This window comes from Daphnia pulex, chromosome 8 (genome assembly GCF_021134715.1).
Source record: "Daphnia pulex isolate KAP4 chromosome 8, ASM2113471v1".
Taxonomy (NCBI): Eukaryota; Metazoa; Arthropoda; class Branchiopoda; order Diplostraca; family Daphniidae; genus Daphnia; species Daphnia pulex.
The window spans coordinates 10,164,921-10,182,721 of NC_060024.1; the positions used below are offsets into that span (position 1 = coordinate 10,164,921).

Consider the following 17,801-nt stretch of genomic DNA (forward strand, 5'->3'; position numbering starts at 1 on the left):
CAAGTTCGTCGATGGAGCAGACCTGTCCATTTTGAGTGCATTTTGGCGCTCAATTCTTCACGTGTTTGGATCATGGACAATTTGGAGTAAGTTCTTTCACATTTCCCAGTGTGTTTTTGTTATCGTTCAAGTGCCAAAACAAAGTACTGTAGAGGATAGTCGAAAGTGAAATCAAACTTAAAGTTAATGGGGTCTAGCTGTATATGTATCCCAAATCAAGTATACGAGATGCATGATGGTGGCTTATTTTTGCGGCTTTCTGATGCTCTTTGCAGCTCCTTCAAGTTCTTTGAGAGATCCATTTGTTTCCAGTCGGTGTTTTCAACTGCGTCTTTTCTCTCCCTCAGTCAATGAGCACAGCCAAAGACTCTCCTCCCCTCTCTCGTCTGTGTGTATTTTCATATATAAATGATGTTGTACGCGCTTCATTATACAACCCCCAACGACGACGACGACTCCCCTTATTCGTCGTTGTGTGTCGGCTTTTATCGATCCCGCCCGCCTGATGAGTCGATATGATGGCGACTGCTGCACACAGTCTTAGCACAACCTATAGCTATATAGAAAAAGAAAACCTTGATTTCCATCTCTCTCCGTACGTTACGTAAGATCTGCTCGATGTAAATTTTGTACATGGCAATTGTTTGAGCCATCATTTTTTCGAAGATGGCACGTGTGCCGTTGGACCCAATGATCGCATTTTCCGGTCCCGTGAAATCTCAAATCTCCGAATTTATTTTTCCACTGATGGAAAAGAAAAAAAGTGTTGATTCGCAATTCAGGATTTGTTTCCCTCTCACTTGGCAGTTAGTCCCTTTCGCCCTCAACTCGCTTATTAAATCCATCGCCCAAATTGAATCTCTCGAGTCCACACAACGAATGCAATAAGGCTTTTCCCCTCGTCCGTCCGTTCGTTCGTTCGTTCGTGCTGGCGGGGCTTTCCTATCAAATACGTTGGCCAGAGAAGAAGGTCCGTCCTCTTGCTGTGTGTGTGTGTATTTTATATATGTATCCAATCGAACGGGTGACGCAAAATGAGTTTTCGTTGGCTCAAATTTGTTTCTGTTTCTCCTCCCGTCCGCGGTTTCCGTTTTCTCCCGCCGGCCGATTGCGCAGAGAAACGAACGAGCAATTGAATGTGTTTGGGGGGGATATACAAGGTGCGGATGAGAGAGAGGAGGATATGAACGACTCCTGGCCGTGACAACGCCTCCTCCCAATCATTTGATGATTTTGATCGAAAATATGGTTGCCGCACACACACACGCCGACAGCTACACGACCAAGCGAGAAAGATTGCAGTCGGGAGGAGGAAATCAACAAGATGGGGAAATAGAACAGCTCTATCTCTACTCGAACGTGTACACACATGCGAATCACGAGCTCGGGGAAAGTGAGAAAAGGGGTGGGGGGGGGGGGTGGGGGGTTGCCAGCGGCGACGAGAGCTTCATCATCGCTAATATTATAACGACGACGCCGTGAGAGTTGCTCTCTTTCCCCTTTTTTTTCACGATTTTCCACCGCGTTTACGTAACCCCATGTGTGGGAGGAGGAGGGGTTTGACTGATTGTGATTGGCTTTCATCTTTTTGCCACCACCCCAACTTCCTGCCATCACGCGGCCACACATCCTCGATCGAAATGCGGGTCTTCTGATTTTTCCAATGTGTTTCACGCAACCGCCGTCACAAAGTTGATGTAGGTACACGCTAAGTTGATATATTATTATTATTATATAGATCGTCGTCGTCGTCGTCGCAGCTATCGTGTGTAGATTGCTGACCGAAGCTGCTGCTGATGTTGTTCCGCGCGTGTTGACGATTTGATTAGCGCGTTTGTGCGGGAGTCTCCTATGCCCTTATGTACGTCGTCGTCGTCCGGAATAGTTTTTTTCCTTTTTCTTTCTTTCCTTTTTCCCCCTTTTTGATTCTTTTTTATGGCGTCTGTATGGCGCCCCTGGTATATATTCCATCTAGCAGTTACTCTCGCGGATACCAAACGACGCCAGCCGAGGCGGCCATCCCGCCGACCCGTTGGTAATACCAAACAACAACAACAACAACAAAAAAGGACAACAAAGAAAAGTGTGTGTACGTTCTCTATAAATGTATCAAACGGAAAAAGAAGAAGAAGAAACGGGAGCCGGGAGAATAGTTTATTGATTTGGAAACAGTTTTTTCCCCGACGAATATAAGAACGTGATACCAATTGAAGAATAGATCCACCACCCACCCCACCAACCCACCCATCCCTCTTTTGCGGATGTTCCTATATATTCTTCACCTCCTCATATATATATATATATATGGTTGGGAGCCCTTTGTGCGTTATCATATTGCTTTGAGGGCTGCTGCTGCTGACTGGGATGGAAAAGCCCATCCGCAGAGATCCGGACCGGTCGTGACATCTACTGATCTTCACGAGCTATACGCCAGGATCGGGTATGTATAAACGCATCTAGCTCCGTGTTTGGTTGAAATCGGGATCCTATGTTAAAGATTGAATTGAATTTACATTTTATTTTGTAAATTTCAGCCGGCCACAGGCTAGGCCAAACTTGTTCTTCCGTGATTATTATATTTTTTAAAAAGTCACGTTTGAAGATTTGATAAGCATCCGGACGTCGTTATGCATTAAATCATTGGAATGATTTATGGCTTCTCTTTTTGGCGATGGTAATCAACACAGCATCACTTGTATAATTCAATTGTTAATGAGATTAAACTGATTTGATTTGATTTGGTTTTATTTTTTCCCGCAACAGGAGCAGCAAATGTAATTAGGTGGTTGCGAGAACACTTTGCAGCACTCTGGCGGTATGGTGACGATATAAATCATCCGTGATTGCGTTTACGACATCGCATAAAGTAGAAATTCCGACCGCCAGATGGTCCAACTTTGATGCTATCCATCCAGGCCGGCCGTCCCAAAAAAGGGAAGAAATAAGCCAAATCTCAACCACGACTGCGCCGGATACGGTTGGTTGGCCGCCGAGAGTCTCAGCAGGATCGCTCCGGCGTAGAAGAGGAGTCGACTGCCGGGCTTGTCCTACGGAAGAAATACGAAGAGGAGAGTGTGTTGAACAGAGGACCAAGGTGGCCGTATTCTCATCCGTTGGATGTGCCATCCCGAATTTAAAAAAAAAACCTCTTCGATCCGCATTCCGGCGACGACATAGTGACCCCACCGGAAGAAAAATTCGAGTGCTGCGGTGGAAACAAACAGTTCAACACACGGCCGACAGGTAAAATTTAATCATTTCCTTGTTTTTGTTGAAAAAGATTCCGTGAATTCCGTATTATTCCTGCGGTTTTAATACGTTCGTCGCGATCTATTTGGGGTCTGCGCTATGCGGATTAAAAACCCCGGCACAAACTCCCTCCCTTCGGGCTAAGGTATTAAAATGTAACAGGATATATATGCAGGTCCTCGGGTTCTCTCTCGTGTGGTGCATTGGTATAGCGGCGAATTGAGATATCGCGTCATGTCTCGGCGTATGTGAACGCGTGTTAGATATAGATAGAGAGAGAGAGAGACGGGACAGAATTTAGAGCGCCAGCCGTTGTGTTCATGCATATCTCATGATCGATCCCCGACACACGCACACAGCAATCCTCTTTTTTATTTTTTGACAATGCTGCTCAACAGCTTGCGAGAGCCTCGTTGACAATTCTGACGCCTTTTTCTTCTTCTTTTGCCCGGCCACGCTCGATGAACTCTGCTCGTTTCGCAACTTTATTTTGGCACCCAGCACCCTGCTGGACTGTCTTGTCTCTGGTATCGTGCGTGTTCGTTTTCTGTCAATCAACCGCGAGATGGTGGACAAAAAGTGTCGATCCTTTTTATTTTTGGAAATGATTAGATTTTAGATCCTCTGGCGGTACTCGCTGACGTCCGGTTCTCCATTTACCCGCGCATACATAATCGAAATCAGTGGAGAGTTAATGTCAAGTGTAGATTGCGGGATCGATGAGCGAAAAAACCGGAGGGGGGAAAAAATAAAATTAAAAAAGTTTTGGTAAGAGTTTGGTGGATAGGAAAGTTTGGAATGCAAAGCGGGACAAACCAAACCTCTTTCTATAATAATAAAAAAAAACCCTACCCCTCAACAACAACGACGTGACTCCTCATTCACTGGGCGCACTTTTTTTGGCCGACGAGGATCGGCAGCTGAAACTTGCGTCATATAACTGAAGATAACATAACATTTCGACGGGATAAAGTTTAGACTGTCTGGCAGGCCGTTATTGCCTGACGTCTATATCGATAAATATTTCTCCCCCACCACCACTTTTTCCCGGTTGGCTATCAACAAGATTTTCTACGCATTCTGTCGCCCGACATATTGTCAAAAAACTTTGTTATATATTTTTTGGTGGGAGGGTTGTGGCCGCTCCCATATCTACAAGGAGGGAAAATACTCTGGGAATGAAAGACGAAATGGAGGGATCTATCTGGATCCAATATAAAGATGCGGCGGACACACACAGAAAGAAATAGAGCTGTAGTATATATGTAGCGTATTGCTATTATTAAGGAGATTCTTACATCTTCTTCTTGTTCCATTCTAGGTAGTATATCATGTCTCCTTTTTATTTCTCTTATTCTTATTCTTTTTGGGTCCTTTAATACTCTAGACGTCTCCGCTGCTGCACGGTGTCTGGTTTCCTTTGAATCCTCACGTCTTCGTGCATATCCGACGGGCTTTAGATTGACGGTGGGAGAACAGTTGAACGACGAACGAAGAAGAAGAAGGAGGTCTCCTTGTTTTTTCGAGGTGAGAGAATCAAATCTATACTGGGGCTGTCCATATATTACGTAACGCAATTTTTCACCTTTTTGGAACTCCCCTCCCCCCCTTGTCACGGATCGTAACAAAAAAACAGACACCCCCCCTTCTAATTACGTAACAAAAAACAAAACCCTCCCAGTGAATTTAAAAATACAAAATACAAAATTTTCTTGATTAAAGCCATGTATTTAGGGTGAGCCTCAACGTACGATTGGAAAAGAGAAGTATATAATTTGTTTTTATCCATTTTGTTTGGAAAAAGAGCTCGCTAAATGATGACTGGCATAACGCAAAGTCTGAACTGCAATGACGACATCATTGAAAACCTATTTCGACATTCCCCTGAGGGCTTTGCTCGATCATTAGCTTCTCGAGCTCAGCACTCAGGGGAATTGTATTTCCTGTGTTTATTCGTGGGAAACAAAAAACTAAACAGACGAACCATTTTAGTTACATTTTAGCGTGGGAAATCGATATTTTTGCCACTGTTTTAACTTTTTTTAATTGAAAAAAATTTTCGGCCTTGCTACGTAACGTTTTCAAAACTCCCCCCCTCCCCCCTGTAACATTTCGTAACACTTTTTGCAACCCCCTCCCCCCCCTCATCGCGTTACGTAATATATGGACAGCCCCACTAGCAGGGGTGTATGTAGTATCTAATAACCAACCACCGCCGTTACGATGGGCTTAAGCACGAGCCTATCTATAACGGACACGTCATATTTCCCCTTTTTTCTTCTATTCCTTGATTTGTGGAGCAGAAAGGCTCTGCTGATGTGTGAACCAAGCAGTACGTACTACATCCTTTTTTTGTGGATGTGGAGGGGGGGTCTCATTTTCTTCCTTCACGTTGCGCACACACGTAGTGTATTTAGCGTGTGCCGGTTATCCCCACTGTGCTGTCGAACGACAAAAGCCTTTCTATCCCTACGCGCTCGTTACCACGTCCGTCAGTCAACTCTTGCGAAAAGAAAATGGGAGGCGTTTTCAATAGACGAAGAGAAAAAGGAAATTCAGACGAGTAGATGTGTGTCAGCTACTAGCCGAGAAAAGAAACTCCCACCATAGTTGTTGGAAGCCTTAGCTAGTGGAGATGTGTGTTGTCCCGGCTGCAGCAGCAGCAGCTTGAAAATGTTCTTGTCGACGACAGGCGCAGACGCGCAGAATCCTCTTCATCTTTTTTCGGTCGGTCGGTGGGGGGGACTCTGTCTCGGGCGAAATCTATACAGCACTCGGTTGTTCATCTCTAACAAGACGGTCGATCGACACGACTAGTCCCGCGCGCCAGTGCCACACTCGACATCCCGAAGGCGCTCTCGTTTCGGACTTAATATACTTTCTTCCCGTCGTCTATTATATACACACACACACAAGGTAGGCTTGCCCAATTCAACGGATTGGTCCTTTATTTATTATTATAGAGTCAAGTGCATTGAGTCGACGAGCAATTTTTCTATTTCAAAGAAACTTCAAAGGATTTCTTTTTTTGGCTTTTTCTTTTGTGAGTTATTTTTTTATTGGGATGCCAGCAGAGAGAGAAGAACTGCGTTCCTTCAATCATTTTCTCGCTTATATTCTCCCCGCAACCCACACATACATTGCCCATCAGAGCAGACTGTTCGTTTTTTCTCTTTTTTCTTTCCTCCCCTCGTTCCAATCTGTGTATGTTATTGCATGAGCTTATCCCCAATCCGAGTGACAGCGTCAGTGATGATAGGGAGCGATGGAATCCAGCCAACGAATACCCTCCTCTCTCTGCGCACACACAGAAAAAAATAACAAATCTGACTCGTATTTTCTTCTTCTTTTTTCCTCCCAGCGTTCTAGTAGTTTCCCGAGTACTAATCTTATTCCACTGCACTGCGACCAATCAACGGCTTTCAAATGAAGGCAAACAAAAAGATATAATAGCGACGTCCGTCTAATACGGGCCCAGGACTTTTTCATCAATGTCGGGTTGGGGTAGCAAATGCGTGGGACGGTCACCATGTCTGAGAGAAAAATAAAAAGCCAAAGAAACTGTCAATGATTATTCTGCGCAGGGCTCACATTTATTATAGACTAGGATGGAGGTGGGGGGGTGGGGTGGTGCATCAAAGCTTTGATCACGTCTGTGTCACGCCGAAAAACTTTGTTGCATGTCTGGAATCTGCTGGTGGGGAGGTCGTCTTATCGACCTCCCCTTCCAAGAGAAAGTTTCTTCTTTTTCCCACTTTTAATCTCTCTGCAATCTTTGTGTGCGCGTATTGGCTTTTCTCTCTCTCTCTCGGTTTTGATTGTTTCCGAAGAAACATCTTTTTGATTGGTGCCAATGTCTCTCCCAGTCATCCAGGAATTTTTTTTGTTTGGTTTCACTCCCTCCTGGATGTGATGGCAGATCCAAAACTGTCATCAGGATGCAGCACTAGCGGTCGGGAGTTGCTTTTCTACACGGCGTCGCTGGCGTTGTTTTTTCCACGATCTCGCCACCCCCCCTACTTAATGGAAGTGGTCGTATTTTTTGTGTTTTCTGGCTCTTTCTCTTTTTCCTGATGACAATTTCGATGGGCCAAGATGTCGATGCAGAGGGGAGGAGGAGGAGGATAGAGACGCTCCTTACCTCACGATATCCACTTCGAGACTCGTTGGCACAAGCTTCTGTATAAATGGGGAAGGAGCGCTATATAGGCATCACGGCTCGCTATCGGATCGATGTTCAAAGTCGACCAATAAAGCGGATTTATGCTGCCACTTTCATCCGCTTCCGTAGCCAGTCAATCCGCACTATATACAGTCTCTCTCTCTTTTTCTTCCTCTCTATATATACACTTTGGTGTTTTATCATCCCGCGGGACCTTATCCTAACGAGTTTGCCAGTCGCATGACCGCCCTCGCTACTAGCGTCTAGATCGTTTGCCCATCGACTTGCTGACTATGGCGACTTTTCTATCTCTCTCGCACACATACTACTATATAGACTTATACGACCAGATAACATTCTTCTCTAGCTCATTTTTGAGCCCGTGATGCAATACCCCACCGCCACCATCCGTAGTGTGTGCTGTGTGTGGCTGATCGATATAAAAATAAGAATTCAGATTTGATTTGGCAAGGCGTAGAGTAGAGTATATAAGAATGCACTAAATTCAAAATACGACGTTCCCGGAAACATCATTTCCGGGGTTAACCATTGTCGGCAATATAATGGTCGTCCTCCATCCCGAATTATCGAGTCCTTTCAAGTCCTGCTCACTTTCTATTGCCCACCGCCAAGTTTGATTTATTTATTTCAAAAAACGGAAATGATTATTCGACAAAAAAAGGCTACTTATTATTTCGTTGCGCCGAGATGATGTAATCACAAAATTGAGCTACGCAATCATCTAGGTTCGTTTCGGCGCTATTGACGGCCTGTGTCGTCGACAGCCTCAGCGGTTCGTCGAATCGTTGCTTGTGTACGTTGAATTCAAATAACGGGATATCGATTTCCAACCGACGTAGTCACACGGTTTTTACGAAAGAAAACAAATAAAATAAAAGAAGACGTTTTGTTTGGTCTCTGTCCTGCAACATTCAGAGTGTCTTTTTTTCTATGTGGTCGATATTGAGCTTGACCGAACGCTTGGCCGATTTTGCTCCCGAAGCTTTTAACCTCCGACGACAGGCCAAGACGGGAGCTGGCTGCTGCTAAAGCACCAATTGGTCGACTTTTGGGCTGGAAGGGCGGAGCGACTGCTGGACGCAACAACAACAAAAATAAAAAAAAAAGAGTCGTAGTTGCCTTTTTGTGTAGTTGTTGTCGTTGTTGTTGCCGGTCGTCAACTTGTCGATGCTTGTATAAACTCACTCGGACGATCAGAATGAACGGTGGGGACAAATTTTTATCGTCGACTGTTTTTCTCCGTTATCGGCTTTGTAATGGCTGACGGGCCGCGCACTTGATTGGGTGGGCACGTCTGTAGGCCTTTTTTATTTTTATTTCTCAAGACACACACGAGATATTGTCGGGAGAGAAAACTTTTGATCGTATTGGCGTCACGGTTTCCACGCAATCAATTCCGCAGCGCCACACATACAAATGCCAGGGGGGTCGATCTGGATGTGCTGCGCACGGCCATCGTCTGAAAAAACCCCCCTAACCGTCCAGCAGTTGATGCTATACATCAAAAATCGGATATTTATATGCCTGCCGACGACTTTGTGCACACTCTAGTCGTTTTCTTCTCCCGCGGGAACAATCAGCTGAAATGATCGGGGCAAACGATGATGCTGCCGCCTTTGATGATGGTGTTGTAACCAAGTCGCTAGCGGATCAACTTTCTGTCGAGCTTGCAGAGTCTCCGTCCATGAAATGTCGACCGTCTTTTGTATACATAAAACGAAAAGCTCGGAGGAGGGACCCAGATGAAGAGAAGAAAAGAAAGAAGAAATTGATCTTGGTGAGCTGTATAGGCATTGACCTGGAACAGCACAGGGTTGTTGGCACGGCGCCCATAGGGCACGCTCTCTCTCTCTCTTTCCATCTATACACTCTACGCACACTTTGACTCTTTGGCATTCCGTTCTCTCTTTTCCGGCTTTTTGCATCATCCAATCGGTTTCATTCCTTTTCACTTGGTCTTATAGCGAAAGAGAGGAGGGAGCCTTCCCTTTTCAACTCTCTCCAGGAGCTGCTGCACCGACCGTTTTCCAATTCTCTTGAATCTCTTAGTAGATTCCTTCCGGTTGATGGATGGCCTTCCCTTTTCTCAGCCGCGATGCGTTCGATCGCTGTGTTTTTTTCTCAGATGCCTAGCGAGTTGCGCATCTCGTTTACTATATGTAATGTCGTCCAGTGTGTGCACTCTTTTTAACATAAACATTCGCTGTCATCCGCACGTCGTTTTGTGTACACACACACACAACAGTTTTACATTTTTTCAACGCCACCATTCCGGCGACGCTATTTTTTTTGCCCCCGGTGGCAAATTTTGATTCATCGTCTTCGACGAGCGACGACGGCATTCAAATTTGTGACAACAGCTTCTTCAACTTTGATTTTTTATTCAGTGAAGCTTTTTTATTTAAATCAAATGATAAAAAAAAAAGAGTACTAAATTTAGAAAGCAAATACAAACGTTGCGTATAGAACAGAAAATCAATGATTGCGCCAAAGCGCAGCAACGTGAATTCAACTGTCAACTGTTTTTATTTATTTATTTATTTGTTGTTTTATTTTTTATCTCTCTCTCGTCTGATGACGACCTCCCCGGAACGTCGGTTTCATCTTCTCTAGACGCCCAACGACGTATTCGCGGATGCGGAACTCTACGGAATTTTTTGTTGTTGTTGTCTCCTCCTCCCTCCAGCTTTTTTGAGAGGGGGGTTTGTTTGTTTTTGCTAGACTTCCTTCCGTTCTTTTTCGCCGAGCTTTGATCAGCTGTTTTTATTTTTTAAAGCCTCGCCCTATTTACTTTAGCAAAGCTGAGCTTCCATTTCCCACCTCTCCGTTTGATTGAAAATTCTGTCGACTGTCCCAGGAGTGCGCCGTTCGAAAAATTCCCAGGATTTTCTTCTTCTCAAGACCCCCCCCCCCCAGTTTGGACTGCCATCCACTTAGCGCCAAGCGTTTGGCCCGGCACAATGACGTCTGACACGGAAAACAAAATAGAAATAAAAATAGAAATCGTTCTCGCACGTACCCCAGCAAACTTGCGTCTCCATAACGAGTCGTCATTTTCTCTTTTTCGAGGGGGGGGGTCCAAAGTTCTCTCGACGACGACGATGAAGAAGAGGAGCAGATCCGTTTCAATTTTGTGTGTGTCCCCCCACACTCCAGAAAGATGTCGCGAAACTTTTCCTTGTTGCGTTTTTTTCTCTTGACTCTCGGGCTCAAAGTTTCGATCCAATGTCGTGACGTGTTTCCTTTTTAATCACGATTTCCAGGAAAGAGGAGGAGGCGGTAGAAGGTGGTGCCATCGGTTCAACAGCGCAACGATGACGACGGCCCATGTCCTGGCATTGCTGGCCGTCTTGACAGCTTGCTCCTTTCCGACGTCAGAGTGAGTATACACACACACAGTTTCAACTCCTTTTGTGTATCAAAAACCCCGGCCATCAGCTGTCCAAGTCTATAGAAACAGACACAACTGGAAATGTTTTATTTTTCTTGTCCAACCTACACACACACAGAGAGGCTAGTAGGTCTCGTAGCCTGTGAAAGCGACTGTGTCATTCACGGTTGAAAGCATTTCCCAGTTGATGTCGGGACGATGTTCCCCCCGTCCGACTGTTGGCAATTCTGGATCGATGATTCCATTTCCTTCTACGTATATGTCTCTCTCTCTCTCCTCCTTACTAACTCTTAAATTTCCTATTTCTTTTATTTCTGTTGTGGCGCTGCGACGCAGAGCCAACCAGCAACAAAATGGACCCAACAAGAAAGTCAACTTTCGTGAAAAGGAGAAACAAATTCTCGACAAGATTTTAGGACCGGCTCACTACGATCGTCGCATCCGACCCTCGGCTGTCAACGGAACAGGTTTAGACTTCGACCATTCAGTTATATTTTTTGTTGTTGCTATACTTTTGGTATTTTTTTGGACGTTTGTTTGCTCTTGTCGTTGCAGATGGTCCCACCATCGTCGACATCAACCTCATGTTTCGTGGCATCTCCGACATCAGCGACAACAAAATGGTAAATAGAAACCCAACCCTTGACGGTTTGGCTAATGTGTGCTCAGTCTGTTAAAAGCCGGTGAACCTCAGCTGCTGCTGCTGTTGTGTGTATATAGAAACCTAAATAATAGCGTTGCATCAGAGCATATAGTTTGGCCAGTGTGTGGAAACAAGTTCCAGCAAGTTCCACTGCCAATCCTGATGGATACTGCGCTCTTGAGAGAAACTGAAAGGGGAAACTTGGAAGCCGGAAGGCTACAACTTGACTATATTTGCTCTTATCCATTTAATTGTATCCGACGGCGTAAACATTACAACAACAACAGCAGCAGCAGCCATTGCTTTTGACAAAACCAAATAAAATAAAAATAGAAAAGTCGATAACTCCGCGAGTGCAGGACACACACACACGTTCCCAGTGAAGAGAATCCAGGATTAAACGTCTTGACTTTATAAGCAGCAAGTGTAGAGATGAAGAGTTTTTACCTTGCCACTTTGAATCCTGATGACTGACTCAAAGCTTCCCTGACGTCTGAGAGCGTCCAACTATTTTTAACGTGACCTTTTGATAATGAATTTAATTTGTTTTTTTTTGTTTTTTGTTTTTTTCAAAACAGCAATTCAGCGTGATCCTGACGTTTCGAGAAGAGTGGCTCGACGATCGCCTCAAGTTTGAAAATATGCAAGGTAAACCCCCCTCAAGCCTTATTTTTTTTCACTTGTAATCCCCGTTTATAATCGGTGGGAGCCTCTTAATGACGTGCTCGTCTGAGGGAAGGAAGCCAGCCAGCGGATGTGTCGCTACTTTTTTGCAGCCTACTGGCGTCTACTGCAAATGGGTTAGATCCACATTTCGAAGTGAGTGGGGCCCCCCTTTTCGCTATCCAAGAGGATCGACGCGCTCTATCTATGCGAGTGTATATTTATATAACAGCAGGTGCGGATTCATCCAGGCTGGGATCTTTGGAGGGGAGGAGTGCCAAACCTGCCGCCTTTCAGTCTAGAGGGTCTCACTCGTGAGGCTCTAACGTCGAGTATTGATTAGACAAGAGAACAATTGAATCTTCTGTGCTGCAGCCCTTTTGCCCCGAGCGACGTTTTCCACGTACGCTCTGCCGCAGACACTGCCTCTCGAACGAAATAGCCGGCGATATGAAAAGGCGAACTCACCGGAGGTTTTTCAGCTTCTCCCCTTCCATCCTATACTCCGTAATATGTCCAATTAGGAGCCGCTGCTGGGCCTCCATCCATGCAACCCGGTTGTTACACTCCCCGTGTTGAGCCCTCGGCTCTCATCGACCAGCAACGGCCCAACGCAAATCTTCTCCCTTTTTTATTTTTGTTTTGGTAACCATCCCACCTTGAGGCTGTGGAGGGAGGGCTCCCATGTTGGCGAAACACGAAACCGCTCTAAAATAAAATTTTTACAGCTCTTAGTCTCGATTGAATTTCCCCCCGGTACATCTCTGCGGGCAGCAGCTCTATAGGGCTGCATGCTGGCGGGATCTTGGGTTGATGTAACACTAGCCTAGTCGAATCTGACTGGCAAATCTGGGTGCTTTCATCTGTTATTACCGCCGAGTGTAGATCAATTCAGTCTAGGACCCCCTCTGGTAGTAGGCTCACCCCCCACGCTTATTTCCCTAACGTGGTTTGAATAAATATCTTTCGACTCGAAAAGGTTCCATCCGCCGAAAGAAGCAACCCCTCCTCGATGAGACGTATGGCGCGTAATCAAAATATATAATGAGACGCGCGCTACATATATACATCTATCTCGATCGATTGATCTCTGCGTACATTGGGAAATCCCCACGGCCACCGCCATCACAGCTGTTAGGTTAACCGGACCGATCGGAATGATGATGTATTCCGTCATCAATCATTTTACAGTTCATCATCATCATCTTTTTTGTTTCTATCTTCTTCTTCTTCTCTCTCCAACGAACACAATCACAGTCAATCCAACCAAGTTTCCATCGCACGCACGCACAAGAGTCTAAAGTGTGTACGTAACCGTGGAATAGATTAATTAATTTCACCATCAAAGTTGCTTATTCAGTGCGAGAGTGCGCAGTCTAGCGCCGAGCGCAGTCGAGAACAATTGATGGTGATAAACGCGAATACGATCCCCCCTCCTCTCTCGCTCTTATACTTTGAAATGCTGTCCCAACTTACATTATAAATGAGTAAATAGAGAGAGAGAAGGAAAGAAAATCTAAGGGGCTTGGTGCGCAACTATGGGATTGAAATGATCCGTTAGTGGATGGATGTTGTGGCCCGCGTTGTTGTGTGTGTGCGCTGGCGCGGGTGGAGATTTATTATCAAGGGCCTTTTTCAGCACTTGCTCTCTCGTGTTCTCTCTGCTCTTGTGCATTCGCCTCGATTGTTCCATATCGCAACTTTCCCCCCCCCCCCCCTCGTTTGGAGGTGGCCCTCGTCACTCTTCAACAGGCTGGAGAGAACGACCAAAAAAGAATCCTGGTGACAGATTTATTGTCGTGATTATATTACGACAGATTTCGTGGGATGATCGCGGTCGTAATTTAACCTATGAATTGTTTCATTTCTATCTCCCTCCCCCTACGCTAGCTGCGGTTATATATATACGATGGGGGTTATCTTTCACGGTTCAAGGAAGCTGCGGGACTCGTGTTGGCGGAAAATCGGTGGCAATGGAGCGCGCGATCCTTCCCCGCGAAGCCGTTCGTTCCGAGTTTTAAGTGTTGTAACAAGGAAAAACTGCAATCGACTTGACAGAAAAGATATTAAATTCCGCTTTGTCGAACTGATGGAAATTGTGGGTCCCATCTTTCTCCAGCAACAATTGGAAACACGACGTTTTCGGAGGTTGTTGGTGGCCGGGGCTTGAAATTATCACGGTTCAAGCGCTGGCTTCAACGACTGTCCTGTCCGCTCCATCTGGAATCGGGAGTGGAGTTCACGTCGACGGGTTATCTCGCCCAATGCATTTTCATTACGACTTTGCAAATCATTTCGCTTCGGTTTAATTATATCTTCCCACACGCGCGTTTATTTTTTGTTGACTTGTCAACCTCGTCTCCCCACCGGATGAAACTAATGGATGGCCTGGGTTTGTTGTTTGTGATTTTGTTTCCAGGTCGGATGAAATATCTCACTCTCAACGATCCGAGCAAAGTGTGGATGCCGGACTTGTTTTTCTCCAACGAACGCGAAGGACACTTCCACAACATCATTGTGCCCAATGTCTACGTGAGAATCTTCCCAAATGGATGGGTCTTGTACAGTATCCGGTAAGATCGTTGTGTGTGTGTGTGTTCACGTCGCGCTATACTCTTATTTGACCACCGGAATAGTCGCCATCTGTTCCACATTCTACGAATCTCTTTTTATTTCTTTTACGCACGAAATGTGAATCATGTGACACGAGCTATTCCAACGATCCTTGACCTGTCGTAACGTAACGTCGTGGGGGATCTTTAGTTGATTGGTATTGCGGGAATCTTTGTTAAAACGGGCGGATATTTCGCAGTCATCAAATATGTTGAGCGGGGTAAGAGAATCGATCCTTTTGCTGGAGACGTGTATATAAGGGTCGATAAATCTTATTGAGCTCACGCCGACGACATCCATCGGCAATTGAATAGCGCGCCAGCCTCCGTCAGAGGAGGAAAAAACGAAAGAAAGTGTGTGTCTTGAAAGATAAACTGTTTTCCACTTCTAATGGATTCTCTTCTTCTCCTGTATATTTGGATTCCTTCTTCCAACAGAATTTCACTGACGCTCTCGTGCCCGATGAACCTCAAACTGTTCCCGCTGGATCGACAAACCTGCTCGCTCTCCATGGGCAGCTGTAAGAAATCTATCCTGCCTTTTATTCTTTTCGTTTCTCGTATACTTGTCAGATATTGATTTCAACCCTCCCTTCTATTCTTCTCTTCTTCTCTGTTGTCTTTTTGGTGTGTCACGTTGCCTTTTACTGGTTCCGATGAAAAAGGCGGATGAACTTTTTTTTTTGGGGGTCTGAATTCGTGATTACTTGTGTCTAACTAGAAGAGCAACGTCTGCTTCCACATCGCTACTGGGGGGTTTTTCTTTTCTTTTGTTTCCTTTTTTCTTTTCTCCTCGCCCGACTGGGTTCAAGAGGCTGGGCGGGTGACAAAAATAATGCATTGAAGGAGATATGCGAGGTGCTGAGCAGTTTGCGCGTGGGCTAGAAATTTCAGTTATTCTGTCACGTATAGAAGCTCAAGGGACTGCTCGCATCATGACGTTGCCAACACTCGAGTAGCCGGATATCTTGTTTGCTTCTTTTGTATGATGAAGATTGTGATGAAGCTTTTCTCCCTCGCCCCCTTCATCTCGGTACAGCGAGTTCCATCGAGCTCCTATTGTCGCATTTACCGTTAGAATGGTACAAGCGACTATACAAAACACAGGGTCAATAAGTACCGAGTCTCCCCGATATCGATTTCGTGTTAAGGCATGATGCTGGCTTTTTTCTTTTCTCCTTCGGCATTGCTCAAGTTGAATACCAGCTGAGAGAAGAGCGGCATGTACATATTATATTATCAAGAATATTACGTCTTATTCTTGTTCATATCTTTTCTTTTCCACAGTTTCCTTTTTTGTCCCCTCCCATGTTGGTGCTCCATTTTACTTTTGTGCTTATTCCATTTCCATCCTATTACTTATACAGCTAGAGACACCCAATGGGGATGCCTTATAGCATGCAGTCGCCCGAATGGAAACTTTATATTCTCCCTTTCGTATTTGATTTGTCTTTTTTCGGGATATTTTCTCCCAGTCCCTTTCGTGTCGTTCACTTATTCTTTTTTTTCCCCTTTTGATGTTGAAAAACTATACTTATCTATGAATATGCAGACGGATGGACGACGGAGGATTTGGTTTTCCTATGGCGAGCCGGCGATCCTGTGCAAGTCACCAAAAATCTGCAGCTGCCGCGATTCGCTCTCGAGAAATTCAAAACGGACTCGTGCAACAGCAAGACCAATACAGGTTAGCTGGTCGATACACTACATGTTTTCACCAATTCTTGACAATAAGGACTTCCTGAACCGGATAAGAAAAAAAGTCCATTATGTAGTGTACGAGAAGTATATATATATACGGTACAGTACACAATCCCCTTCGCCTACAACATGCGTGAAAGAAATGACGTCAATGCTGCTGGTTGCAACCAACTCATCGATTGATCCTGGCAACTCCATCCACAGCTTCTTATATCTGTGCTGCTGCTGCTGCTGCTACATTTCCAATGGCAAATATTAATATTGATCGACGTCTTGTCGGTCTCATTAGCGACAGATATTGCCCATCCGGCATTTTGTTTGTATGCCGACGATATCTTACAAGGAAGCGCATCTTAAGGGCACACAAATAGATGCTCGTCGTCATCTCGGCTAGTGGACCGTGACAAATCGGATTATATTCTCTTCTTCCGTATATTATTACAGGAGAGTACTCGTGCCTGAAAGTGGATCTCCTGTTCAGAAGAGAATTCTCCTACTACTTGATTACCATCTACATTCCTTGCTGCATGTTAGTCATCGTATCATGGGTGTCTTTCTGGCTGGACGCCAACGCAGTGCCGGCTCGTGTATCGCTCGGAGTCACCACCCTACTCACGATGGCCACCCAAACGACCGGTATCAACAACTCACTTCCGCCAGTCTCCTACACAAAAGTAAGTATCATTAGTTTCCATTTGCGGGGCCTTTTTCACAGGCAGCAGCATTTTACACACATATACAAAAGTTGCCGAAAGGGACCCAGGAATTTTATCGAGACAAAGAAGGCAAAACAACTTGGATATTGTAATAAGTTTCTATGGGGTTGAGACTGTATTTGATGCGATCGATATACGCTGTTCACCGGGGCAACTTTCTTTCGCTCGACATGAAAGAAGCAACTATACGAGATATTCACGCATTTTTCTCGCGTTGAGATGCTTCAAAGCGCAGCCTGCAACACTGACAGCGACTCCATCACTGCTGCCTTTTTTCTCTCTTGACTGATCATATTAAGTGCAATGCCGATAAGACTTCACGAGGGTTTCCGTGGCTATGATAAGCGACTCCGCAACCCGTTGCTCTATTCTATAGGGGAAATGTCAAGTGTTTTTCTTTCTTTTTGGTGCTCCGCAACGACTTTGAAGTTGCACATTTTGAATCATCCTCTATTGTTGTTTTTCCCCGCTTCAAACCGCTTCAAATTTTTCAGATTTCCGAGTGATAATTTCACCGACAGGGCGGAATGTCTGATAGAATCGGCTATCCAATAGACGGGGGGATTCATTATTTCATGTGCCGATTATGTGTCAAGTTGGTAGTACATTTTCGGATGGCTGCATGCTTAAGTTATGCTAATAA

At 45.1% G+C, this 17,801-nt stretch overlaps 1 protein-coding gene across 4 annotated transcripts in view; it reads left to right on the top strand.

Moving 5' to 3' along the window:
• The window catches only part of LOC124200126 (glutamate-gated chloride channel-like), a 20,176-nt gene continuing 2,375 nt past the window's right edge, over positions 1-17,801 (top strand). The window contains exons 1-14 of one of the 4 annotated variants that reach the window (XM_046596247.1): positions 1-86; positions 1,739-1,861; positions 1,979-2,440; positions 2,545-2,674; positions 2,764-3,243; positions 4,637-4,776; positions 10,696-10,811; positions 11,160-11,290; positions 11,379-11,446; positions 12,045-12,114; positions 14,549-14,702; positions 15,180-15,262; positions 16,294-16,428; positions 16,887-17,116. In XM_046596247.1, the coding sequence (XP_046452203.1) occupies positions 10,747-10,811; positions 11,160-11,290; positions 11,379-11,446; positions 12,045-12,114; positions 14,549-14,702; positions 15,180-15,262; positions 16,294-16,428; positions 16,887-17,116 (936 nt within the window). In that variant the 5' untranslated portion in view covers positions 1-86; positions 1,739-1,861; positions 1,979-2,440; ... (2 more) ...; positions 4,637-4,776; positions 10,696-10,746. Of the gene's footprint in view, positions 87-1,738; positions 1,862-1,978; positions 2,441-2,538; positions 2,675-2,763; positions 3,244-4,636; positions 4,777-5,860; positions 6,166-10,693; positions 10,812-11,159; positions 11,291-11,378; positions 11,447-12,044; positions 12,115-14,548; positions 14,703-15,179; positions 15,263-16,293; positions 16,429-16,886; positions 17,117-17,801 lie in introns of those variants that run through there. The other 3 variants (XM_046596246.1, XM_046596245.1, XM_046596249.1) reach the window with 3 other exon arrangements.